Below are 13,274 nucleotides of genomic sequence, written 5' to 3'. Positions count from 1 at the left end.
AAATGGACGAATCCTTTCTGAACAAAAAAGTGGACAAATGTCCGTATACCAAATGAAGTTGTACTGTATGGCTGTGGACAATATAAAGTAGACAAACTGACCTGGAATGTTACGTAGTAACTACGCGAAAAACGAAGTTCAATCCCTATCACTCGTAATATTATATCGAAGGCCAGACGTGAACTATAACAGAAGGAATTTATTTCCTTGCCAGCAACTGCAGGTAGGGTTTCCACTGCTGCTGCTGTGTTGTTACGTTATATCCAGCATTCGTTATGCTATAGGGATCTCCCGTGTCTGGGCGCTAGGCATATCTCGTACAGCAATAATTTCACACATTAGTGTTTGATTGAAGGGGTTAGACCCATCTTCGTGGAGTACGCTCACAACGGGGAGAGCGTAGAGGGCAGCTGTCCACGATGCCCAGGGGGCTCCACCAAGCACCTGCAGACACTGCAGTCTTAATCCCGGCACTTAACGACGATTATCTCTGCCCCCAACCTCCGGGTATGGAACTAACTTCAGAGAACTGTTTATATGTTAGAGGTCTACTCACATGTTATTACAGATTCAGGGCGTTAGGGCCTATGACTTATCAGCTATGGAAACTTTCAGTACGATCTGTGTAACTGTCTGGTAATACAGTAGTCTACACCTGTTTCAATTGTATTTAAGAAAATATCAATTGTGTTTCGGAAGTTTCAAATGTATTTCAGATTAGTCAATTCTATTTCAGAAATTATCAATTGTATTTCAGATTTGTCAGTTGTATTTCAGAAATTATCAATTGTATTTCAGATTTGTCAATTGTATTTCAGATGGTATCAAATGTATTTCATATTTGTCAATTTTATTTCAGGTGGTATCAAATGTATTTCAGATTTGTCAATTGTATTTCAGATAGTATCAAATGTATTTCAGATTTGTCAATTGTATTTTAGAAAATATCAATTGTATTTCAGAAGTTATCAAATGTATTTCAGATTAGTCAATTGTATTTCAGAAATTATCAATTGTATTTCAGATTTGTCAGTTGTATTTCAGAAATTATCAATTGTATTTCAGATGGTATCAAATGTATTTCATATTTGTCAATTTTATTTCAGATGGTATCAAATGTATTTCAGATTTGTCAATTGTATTTCAGATAGTATCAAATGTATTTCAGATTTGTCAATTGTATTTTAGAAAATATCAATTGTATTTCAGAAGTTATCAAATGTATTTCAGATTAGTCAATTGTATTTCAGAAATTATCAATTAAATTTCAGATTTGTCAGTTGTATTTCAGAAATTATCAATTGTATTTCAGATTTGTCAATTGTATTTCAGATGGTATCAAATGTATTTCATATTTGTCAATTTTATTTCAGATGGTATCAAATGTATTTCAGATTTGTCAATTGTATTTCAGATAGTATCAAATGTATTTCAGATTTTTCAATTGTATTTCAGAAAATATCAATTGTATTTCAGAAGTTATCAAATGTATTTCAGATTAGTCAGTTGTATTTCAGATTTGTCAATTGTATTTCAGGTGTTATCAAATGTATTTCAGATTTGTCAATTTTATTTCAGATGGTATCAAATGTATTTCAGATTTGTCAATTTTATTTCAAATGGTATCAAATGTATTTCAGAAAATAAGCAATGCATTTAAGATTACGTAGTCACTTTTATTTCACAAAATAACAAACGTAGACCTACTGGAGATTTTAACATATATTACAAAAAAAAATGGAAAATGGATTTAAAGAATCCTCAACTTTATTGCATCTTAGCGTCTGACAAGCATATTCCCCATAGCTAAAGCTGCAGCTTGATGAATTGTACTGTGTTGCACTGCACGAGCACAATCACCACCAACAATATTGTGTGTGTTGCTTCATCAATTTTACTCTTTACAGTGCAGTAGGTAAATCAGTCTACAACACCAGGAGCTATGACGTCAGGAATTCCAAGATAGGTTCTTACGTACGTCTTCACTTTGCACCAAATGATCTCGATTGAATTTAACATTGGAGAATAAAGTGCCAACCGTAACTTCTGAAATACATTTGATACCATCTGAAATAAAATTGACAAATCTGAAATACATTTGATACCATCTGAAATACAATTGACAAATCTGAAATACAATTGATAATTTCTGAAATACAACTGACAAATCTGAAACACAATTGATAATTTCTGAAATACAATTGGAAAAGGTGTAGATGTAGGCTGCATATCAGCCAGAACGTCAGAGTTGTTTTTCATATTAAGTATTTAAAAGTGACTTTTTAGGCGATAATTCACATGAAATGTACAGTCGTAAAAATGGATAACAATGGAAAGGCAAGGACAACAAGGTGAATACAAGGATAATAAGGGGAAGGAAAGGAGAACAAGGGGAAGACAAGAAGAACAAAGGGAAGACAAGGAGAATAAGGAGAAGAGAAGAATAACAAGGGCAATAAAAGAAAAACATGGGGACGATAAGGAGAGGAAGAGGAATACATGGACAACAAGGGGAATACAAGGAGAATAAGGAGAAGACGAGGAGAATAAGGGAAAGAACAAGGAAATGACAAGAAAGAGTTTCATTTTTATGTGGCTGTCAATTCCCAAATTCTCCCATACCTAAAGATTAGAAAAACATAGTCGTACGTAAAAAAACACTACAGTTTTCATTTTAACATTATTTCAGAGCTGCAACTGTAAGGGGAATGTCGAGTAATCTCATAGCGATTCCTCATCTCACCAATAGCATCTCGCTATTACCAATTGCATCCATTCTAAATAATCTAACAGTTAAAACATTGTTAAATAGCGCATAAAAAATATGTTGGGTGCTAATAGAGCAGATATTGAAGTAATTGTTTCCACATTACTATATTACCATTTTCTCAAATTTATTGAGAGACCAGAAAAGTCAGTATTATTATGTAGTTACAAGAAAATCAATTAAAAATTGGAGCATCTTTTCTTAAAGACTTTGTCGTACCTGTACTAAGAAAAATTAACCAGTTAAAATAGTGACAAGAACCGCAAAAGTTAAAGCCGATCTCTTTATAAGTTAATCGGCCCAGAGACTAGCGATAGATTAAGACACTTACCTGTACAGACAATTGGCATTAATGACAGTAGGGATATCAGTCCTATGTACTCGCCTCCTTTACCTCACTAAAATACCTCTGAAACTGTTTTCTAATAGAGGGTGTGTAAACTGTAAGTCCATAGTGCGACCGAAAGGATTAGATTAATGAAAAAAATTCTTGACCCTATCGAACCTGCTACCTTTCAACTTTGCAGCGTCATGTCTTAAATACAACGCTATCGTGCCCCACAAGAATCGTACTCGTATATAATACAATATTACAATGCCTACTGAAGAAGATCTGAAAAACCTAGGGAAAGATGACTAAATAAGTTTTGATTGTAGGAACAAAGGGGGGGGGTAGAGGCTAATTTATTGGGATTTGCCGGTCTCTGATCGAGTCAAAAATCCTGATAGAAGTGATATTTAATCCTTGCTTTGAATTTCGGTGAAATTCGGAGGGCCTAATTAGTCAAATCCACTTTCCTCACTTCCACGCTGGGTCCTCCTGGGATCTTTTAAAATGCGAAAGAGAGAGTGGTGTGCGGAAAGCAACAGAGATTTACCGCATTTATCTTTCCCAAGAAAAACTCAAGAGTCTTTCCACGGTATTATATGTATCATATGCGGAGACAAAGAGGAAGGCTGAACATAGGAAAGATTAGAGAATGCTGGGTTTGCAGTGAAAGACCTACCCTTGACAGAGAACTATGAATGTAAGAACAAGGAGCGTAATAATAAAATAATAATAATAATAATCATAATTTGAGATAGGCACGTCATGTAGCACGTATGAGCTAATCCAGAAATGCATACAGTGTTCGTTGGAAGGCCGGAGGGAAAAATACCTTTGGGGAGACCGAGTCGTAGCTGGGAGAATAATATTAAAATGGATTTGAGGGACGTGGGATATGATTGTAGAGACTGGATTGATCTTGCTCAGGATAGGGACCGATGGCGGACGTACAGTATGTGAGGGTGGCAATGAACCTCCGGGTTCCTTAAGTAATACTACTACTACTAATAATAATAATAATAATAATAATATAATAATAATAATAATAATAACAACAACCCTGGAATACATTTATGACGTTGAATAAAATAACTTCGTTTTATACATTATGAAAGCAACGGTACTTGGGTTCGAAACTCAGGGGAGAATTTAATACGGTATTAGAAGGCAAATCGTGTTAAGCACTCCGCTTTTCTTTTTTTTCGCGTTTATCCTCCTCTCCAGAACGAAATCCTAGTTGATCTTATTTACGTACACACTGTGGCTTCACTGTTCCCAAGCTATGAGCCCCACACATACAGGGCGATTGTATGTACAAAATAGAGGAGTTCTGATACACATGTCGAAGTTTTGGAGACATGTACAATTTTCAAAACTTTCTAGATATTTTTCGCCGAGCTATTACTTCAATTTCGTGTGAAATAATTTTCCACTCCGAATAGCCCGGTTCAAATTTTGATGACTCTAAATATCACTTAAGGCGTAAAACTACGAAATTAGCGCACAACTTTTCTCAGTAATTTTTATTCCATGAATAGATGCATGAATGCATGGATGAAAGAAATACTAAATATATGTATTAGAGTGTGCGTTGTTAATTTGATAACGAGTGTGTGTATGGATGGATGGATGGAGGCATGAATGAATGGATGTGTGAATAGATATACGGATGAATAGTAAATTAATGGGAGAATAGGTGGATCGATGGGTGGATGAATTGAATGGTTCAGAGCCATAGCGGGCCAAGCGCCATATATTAAAAACGGAGAAAACGAAAGTTAAAATTAAGTGATTGCTATAATTTAATGAAACATAATATAACAAGCAGTATACTGTAAAGTATGCACATTAAAACTAAATAATACGTTAATCTTCATTAAACTATGGTATTCACTTAACTTTAACCCTTGCTTTCTCAGTTTTTAATAAATGGCGCTTGGCCCACTATGGCTCTGAACCCTTCAATTAGAATGAGTGAATGAATGTATGATTGAGAAGATGTGTGATCGGATAAATGCGAGAATGGGTGGATGCATGGATGGATGGATGGATGGATGGATGGATGGATAGCTGAGCACATCGGTAAATAGGTAAACCCTTCGATACTGAAAATGGTCACTTTCCTGTATCATTAATTGCAGTAGAGATGTCAGTCCTTTGTTCTGTATGGTTGTGAAACTTGGACTCTCACTTTGAGAGAGGAACAGAGATTAAGGGTGTTTGAGAATAAGATTCTTAGGAAAATATATGGAGCTAAGAGGGATGAAGTTACAGGAGAATGGAGAAAGTTACAAAACGCAGAACTTCACGAATTGTATTCTTCACCTGACATAATTAGGAACATTAAATCCAGACGTTTGAGATGGGCAGGGTATGTAGCACGTATGGGCGAATCCAGAAATGTTAGTTGGAAGGCCGGAGGGAAAAGACCTTTGGGGAGGTTGAGACGTAGATGGGAGGATAGTATTAAAATGGATTTGAGGGAGATGGGATATGATGATAGAGAGTGGATTAATCTTGCACAGGATAGAGACCGATGGCGGGCTTATGTGAGGGCGGCAATGAACCTTCGGGTTCCTTAAAAGCCATTTGTAAGTAATGTAAGTCCTATGTACCCGCCTCCTTTGCCACCAATAGTGAGTGAGTGGTCTGTGCTAAATTTGGTTTCATTTGCTGTAAATAGAAACCAATGGGTTACCAATTTAAAGTCATTTGTACTATACACAGGAACCACGCCGTCTAGGCATGAAATAACCATCCTTTATTAACGTTCCGTTTAAAGAATGATGCACTATGATACATTTTATCAGATCTTCACGAGCTTAATTGAAATATCGACTAATAAATACATAGTGCCATTTAAAAGAACAATGTTAGTACTCGTATGTCATTAATAAATAACGCTATAAGGTAGCCTCCCCACCAATATTATTTCTCCTTTTCAGTTGTACAACTTTTGTATGAAACAATTTTTCATTTGGTCCACAGAACATCCTTCCACTCTTCATCTTTCACCGTCTCTGCAGCTCATCTCTGGAACTCTCTACCACAACATGTCAGAGACTGTCGGTCATTGTCTAGTTTCAAAAATAAATTTAAATTGCACTTTTTCAACTCAGATTCCTTTCAGTTATAAGCCCTTTTCTCTGCGATAGTTTTGTAAAAATATAGACTATATATTTCTTTCCTTCCTTTCCTCTTTTTCTTCTCTTTATCAGCCGATGAATTTATTATCATAGCCTTGTTTTTGTGAATTTCATTTAATTTTCGTATTTCTTTTCTTTTTTATTATTATTATTTTATTACATTCCATTTTGTTATATTCTACCTTACGTTTTCCATATTAACCATTTGTACTAAATGAGTTGCTTCTACTATATTCCAATGTATTTTACTTTCTTTTTTGCTATTACTTACTTACTGGCTTCTAAGGAACCCGGAGGTTCATTGCCGCCCTCACATAAGCCGCCATTGGTCCCTATCCTGAGCAAGATTAATCCATTCTCTATCATCATATCCCACCTCTCTCAAATCCATTTTAATATTATCTTCCCATCTACGTCTCGGCCTCCCTAAAGGTCCTTTTCCCTCCGGCCTCCCAACTAACACTCTATATACATTTCTGGATTCGCCCATACGTGCTACATGCCCTGCCCATCTCAAACGTCTGGATTTAATGTTCCTAATTATGTCAGGTGAAGAATACAATACGTTGAGTTCTGTGTTGTGTAACTTTCTCCATTCTCCTGTAACTTCATCCCTCTTAGCCCCAAATATTTTCCTAAGAACCTTATTCTCAAAAACCCTTAACCTATGTTCCTCTCTCAAAATGAGAGTCCAAGTTTCACAACCATACAGAACAACCGGTAATATAACTGTTTTATAAATTCTAACTTTCAGATTTTTCGACAGCAGACTGAATAATAACAGGCATTTCCCACATTTATTCTGTGTTTAATTTGCTCCCGAGTATCATTTATATTTGTTACTGTTGCTCCCAGATATTTGAACTTCTCCACCTCTTCAAAAGATAAATTTCCAATTTTTATATTTCCATTTCGTACAATATTCTCGTCACCTTTTTTTCTGTTATGGTATTATTTTCATGTTGTTTAATGTCGATTTTATTATGCTATTATTATTTTTTTGTAATATGTTAATATTCTGTTCTTTAACTTTTTATTAAATTTTAACTGTTTGTATACTTTGTGACCTGGTAGAGTGTAAGAGAAGGCCCTATGCCTTAACTCTGCCAGTATAAATAAAGTATTATTATTATTATTATTATTATTATTATTATTATTATTGCGTACTAAGTTATTTTGGGTGGTCAAATTAAATGGGACACTCTGTATGTAAGTAGGTAGACAGACTGACGTTATAGAATCCTCTTTCCTAGTTAAGAGTATAAGTAGAAAGCCACTTCTTTGTTCAGAAGCTTGGTTATGATATAACTCAGTGAGATTGATCCATTACGCAATTAAAAACCGATTTTACAATTTGTTGTGTAATATTCAAAATCGACTTCGAAGTTTACTTGTGGTATAAAGAATCATTATTTTCTCACAGCAGCGAGTTGGTGTGTGTAAAGGGTCGTTTTCAAGTGACGGATAATCGCCCCCCATTAACCATGATCATCACCCATTAGCTGACCCCACTACTTGCTGTTTGTGGTATGCATTATCCCATTAGCTCGGACTAGAGACTTTTTCTTCATGTGTACACACAGGCCTGTGCCATGATTACGGTTGTTATGGTGAAGTATTAACGATTTTTTATGATCGTAATTTTCGTAGTCATTTATTTCCTCCTTATGCTTTACGGAGATTGGCGAAACTAGCTCACGTTTTTCATTTGTTTTTTGTTTTTTTTTTTAAAGAGAAAACTCACAAGCAGGAAAGAAACGGATCGGCGATCGATATTTTAAATTGTTAGTGTTATTTAAAGTTCTCTGTATGTAGCTATATGTGTGTGACACGAAATATTACCCGCTTTAACGACATACAATTAATTATCTATGAAAAGGTCATTTCCGAGCATGATCAAAATATCGAATTATCTAGTTTGTTTCCCGCAGTCAGGGCAGCCAACCATGAAAACAACTGAATAACGATTCTAATAGACTTCTGTAGCTGTGTTCGAGAGCATGAATTTCCGTCGGGACATAAAAAGTGAACATTGTCATCAAAATGACAATTTCTCTCATTTATTCTGTGCATTTCGAAACAATTTAATTACTTTATGTTATGAGTTATGAAACAACGAGTCAAAGTCAGGATAGGAGAAGAAATATCTGAAGGAAGTGAAATAGGGAGAGGAGTACGACAAGGATACCCTTTGTCACCTATCCTGTTCAACATATACTTGGAGAATTTAGTGAAGAACTGTTTTCAGAGCATGGCAGGGGTGATAGTAGGAGGAAGAAGAATAAAGTGCGTAAGATTTGCTGATGATATGGCATTATTAGCAGAGTACGAGATGACAATAAGGGACATGCTACTGGAGCTAAATGACAGCTGTGAGCAGTATGGGATGAAGATAAATGCAAACAAGACGAAGACCTCGGTTATCGGAAGAAAAATGAAGAAGATAAACATGCGAATACTAAATGAGGCAGTATAGCAAGTGGACAGCTTCAGATACTTGGGGTGTACTATAAGCAGTACCATGAGCTGCAGCCAGGAAGTCAAAAAGAGGATAACAATGGCAAAGGAAGCTTTTAATAGAACAAGGAGCATCTTCTGTGGACCTCTGGGAAAAGAACTAAGGAAGAGACTAGTGAAGTGCTTTGTGTGGAGTGTGGCATTATATGGGGCCGAAACATGGACATTACGGCGAAGTGCAGAGAAACGACTAGAAGCATTTGAAATGTGGATATGGACAGGAATAAGAAATGAAGCTGTGCTAGAAAGAATGGATGAAGAAAGAATGATGCTGAAACTGATCAGGAATAGAAAGGGAATTGGTAGGGTCACTGGCTGAGAAGAAACTGCCTACTGAAGGATGCACTGGAAAGAATGGTGAACGGGAGAAGAGTTTGGAGTAGAAGAAGATATCAGATGATAGACGACATTAAGATATGTAGATCATATGAGGACTAAGAGGAAGGCAGAAAATAGGAAAGATTGCCCTTGGGCAGAACACTACAGAACTTGGGCAGTAGATTTAAGAATTCCCATTTTCAGACAATGAACTGTTTATATTGGGAGTTAGTAAAGCCAATTTTTGAGACAAACTGGCTATGCAGAAGATATTTAATACGTCCCATTTTGAGACAGTGAACTGTATACACTGAAGATTTAATAAATCCTATTTTGAGATAATTATCTGTCAGTAATGAAGGACTCATTTTGAAACAATTAATTATACACATTGAAGATTTCATAAATCTTATTTTGAAGGCAAGAACTCTGTAGGCTATAGCTTGTAATTTTAAAATAGGTATTTTTTTATATTAATGAATAGTCCTGTACAGTGCTGTCATGGTAATTTTTTTCTTGGCCATACACCCCACCCCTTGTTTTCTCCCTTGAAATATATTTTACTCTCCTCTCTCTATCTCTCCGACTGTCATTTAATGATTTTTTTAATATTAAAGAAGAAGTAAAGAAATTGTTTTGCTTCACATTTTAATTGTACAACAAGCTTGATTTGAAGAATACACCATGTAGCACCACCGTAGATTTTTTTATTTTAGTGGGTTATTTTACAACGCTTTATCAACAGCTTAGGTTATTTAGCGTCTGAATGAGATGAAGGTGATAATGCCGGTGAAATGAGTCCGGGGTCCAACACCGAAAGTTACCCAGCATTTGCTCATATTGGGTTGAGGGAAAACCCCGGAAAAACGTCAACCAGCTAACTTGCCTCGACCGGGAATCGAACCCGGGCCACCTGGTTTCGCGGCCAGACGCGCTAACCGTTACTCCACAGGTGTGGACCACCACCGTAGATGCACACTAGTCTCGATGAATCTTGTAGTGTGTATTTGCAGCACTTCTTGTTTTTCAACCATTATTTTATATAATTCTGGATTCCAGTGCTGCAGAGGTGGACAATTTTTATTTATGAACATCAAATAAAATACATTAGGAACAGCAAGAGATGATCTAAGATCGGTACAGATCTCCGTGTACAAAACTTAGGCACCCATATGCCGTATGGCTCCATACAAAGAAAATTTTCTTTTCCCCATACGATTAATTACAAAAATTGTACGTTCCCATACGATGTATGGCCCCGTATGGTCTCCATGACAGCACTGATCCTGTATGAATTTCAGTTTGTGTAATTCAACTTTGCAGAATAGGCCTATAATCTTAGGCCTAAATAATTATTTATAAATTTTAAAATTTAAAAGTAGTCCATTAATAGTACATTATTCAACGAGCCTATAATGATAGGCAAGTTTCATACGACTTTTTATGCTCGACCATATTTCTAACTTGAAATTATTCATAAGTATTCATGTTATTCTTATCTGACTGGGGAGCGGAACTGATCTTGTACAGTATCTCGTAAATTGTGAGATGTGCGCAGACGCGAAAGTATTGATGTTTTCCGAGAAAAAAATGTCATTGACCTTGATATAATCTAGAGAGTAAAATGAACAGTAATCTTGATATAACGTTGAAATTGATTTAGACATTGAAAAACGAGATGACAAATTGAATTTATTTGAATATTATTTACAATTAACGCTAATTATTATAGTAACAGAACATAACCTTCTGCAACAGTTTTGGATTTCCAGCCTCCGTGACGTTTCGCTAGTTGTCTTTCGATTGCATATCCGAGAATAATCGATACTTGCGCTTTCATATTGCTACAATGATGTTTTCCGATTGGTGGAACACCTGAACTTTAATGAATGGGTGTACTTTAATGAGGTCCATTAAAGGGCTGCTACCAGGTGTATAATTACTACATTTCGGCATGGTCGAACATAAATACTTTACAAGACTACAGATTTCATGAATCGTGTTTTTGACGCAGTAATACTGTTTAGACTGAAATGATTAAAATCATGTTTTTCGAGAACATGTTACTGCATATTGCTGTATGGAATTCCTAGTTTGGAGAAAAATTCTTGAATAATCATGTATAAAAACAGGAAATAAACCCTCGGCCCAACAGTCCATTAAAAGTCAGGACCAACCAGCCGTCTGCTAGCCTCACGTAGCCATGCTTCCGCAGAGGTGAACGATCGTCCAACAAGAACGGAGGTTAACACGATATCCCCCTAGCTGTTATAGCTGGTTGTGTAATCGGAATTAGCTACCTTTTGTAACTTCCCAAATGCATCACGATGCTGGGTCGACACCGGTCTCATACACTGGCCGAAATTTCATGAGAGAATTTCTTCCACTATGAAGACTCGAATCAGCGCGTATTCCGTAACAGGAGTCCTAGCATGATGTCTTAGACTACAACGCTACGACATAGGATGGATAACCATCTGTAGATTGTATAATTAATTAGTTCTATTTCGGGGGAAATAATCCGAAAATCTTTTATGTACTGCATGTTTTGGGATCTTATTTCGTTATTAGGAAATCTGTTCCGCTAAAATAGTTCTAAATGGTGGTGTGTGAATACAGGGTGTTAAAAAATGACGTTTACAACGTTTCAGGGATAATAGAGGAGGTAAAAACAAATATCTTTTGTAAGTGACAAAACATTGGCAGATGCACCGTTTATTGTGTACGTAAGTGTTAGTATAATCCATAAAGAACAAGACCAATTGTCGTTTTAGAGGTGGTGTTCAAACTGCCGTCCATTGAAGGCATTGCACAACTGGTACTTTCGTACTGTGGAGTGTCTGCAACGCTAAAAAAGGCCAACATTGTCTCTAATAACATGTGCAGCTTCAACAACGTGAGCAACTAAGTCTTCTGCCGTATCAATCGGTGTCTCATACACAAACATGTTTCACGTCTCCCCACAAAAAGAAATCCAGTGGGGTTAGGTCCGGTGATCGAGGTGGCCACGGTACCGGCCCACCCCTGCCAATCCAACGATCGGGGAATGTAGCATTTAGGTGGTTCCTGACACGATGATATAAGTGTGGAGTGGCACCGTCATGCACAGGCATTCGTTCTCTGATATTCAATGGGATATGTTCTAAAAGTTCTGGTAGGACGTCGCGTAGAAAAACAAAATAATTATTGCCATGGAGACTGTTAGGCAACAGACAAGGCCCTACAAGATGGTCGTGCACAAACAGAACTAACCAGTGTGTGTTATGACGGAAGTCAAGTCATCTATCCTTCAGGCCATTTAGCGGAAAAACGGCGCATCTGATAAAGTTTTGTCATTTAAAACAGAAGTTTGTTTTTACCTCCTCTATCATCCCTGAAACATTGTAAACGTTATTTTTAACACCCTGTATAACCTTTAAGAGATTCCGTTCCATAGAAGTATTCCTGCAAAATTTTTAATGGACTGCAGATTTTAAATATTCTATTTTTGAAAAAATAATCATGAATAACCCTGTATAGTCTGAAGGTTGAAAAACACATTTCAGAGAAATTATAGCCTTGTAAAATACGAATTTAAATAGGCTATTGTATTTTTAAACAAAGTAATACTGAATGATTCTGTAAGTGTCACAGATCTGATATATTCTACCTATTATGGCGAAATAATTTGATCTGTTAAAATCGGAGAAACCTTTTAGCAAAGTTTAGCATTTAAGACAAGCTACACAAGCTTGCGTTTCTTTTATTTTTGTTTAACAATAGCATATAAATCTTTTCGACTTAATTTCTTTCGTCCATTATTTCAAGGCTGTATTACCTACCTTTCTGCACGAATTTCCACAATAAATCCGATTTTCGTGAAATGCCCATCAATTCTAGTGGTAGGAATTATTTTCTGAAGTTTGAAAGACTCTATAAACACAAACAGGAATACCGCAACTCTGTGGGAAATCGACTTACGTTCAGAAGGAATTTCTCTTTCAGAGCATTATAGCCGTGTGCAAACTGTAACTAATTAAATAAAAAGTTGAAACCGTTGCCTAGTAACCAGACCCGTATACATGTGTATGAATGCGCTCTTAAAAGCCAGCATCTGGAAACTGTTAGTACAGGTTAAGAATGTTGTCATGGAGATTAAATTGATGTAGACTTGTTCCTAATTCAAATTCTCCACCGTGAGGAGTTCACTGCCACTTGA

General features: G+C 36.3%; 1 protein-coding gene and 1 long non-coding RNA gene across 3 annotated transcripts in view; one reads left to right on the top strand and one right to left on the bottom strand.

The window, feature by feature from the left end:
* Positions 1 to 13,274, bottom strand: part of LOC138713977 (uncharacterized) — a 201,053-nt gene that overhangs the window by 121,495 nt on the left and 66,284 nt on the right. The window lies entirely within an intron of this gene.
* LOC138713958 (DNA-directed RNA polymerase II subunit RPB1-like) overlaps positions 1 to 13,274 on the top strand; it is a 43,782-nt gene that overhangs the window by 15,529 nt on the left and 14,979 nt on the right. Inside the window, exon 2 of the mRNA XM_069846537.1 lies at positions 11,851 to 11,972. Coding sequence (XP_069702638.1) covers positions 11,851 to 11,972 — 122 coding nt within the window. The remainder of the gene's footprint in view (positions 1 to 11,850; positions 11,973 to 13,274) is intronic.

The sequence above is a fragment of the Periplaneta americana genome, chromosome 14 (assembly GCF_040183065.1).
Source record: "Periplaneta americana isolate PAMFEO1 chromosome 14, P.americana_PAMFEO1_priV1, whole genome shotgun sequence".
In the NCBI taxonomy this organism is placed as follows: Eukaryota; Metazoa; Arthropoda; class Insecta; order Blattodea; family Blattidae; genus Periplaneta; species Periplaneta americana.
This window is presented reverse-complemented; position numbering and strand designations above follow the sequence as displayed.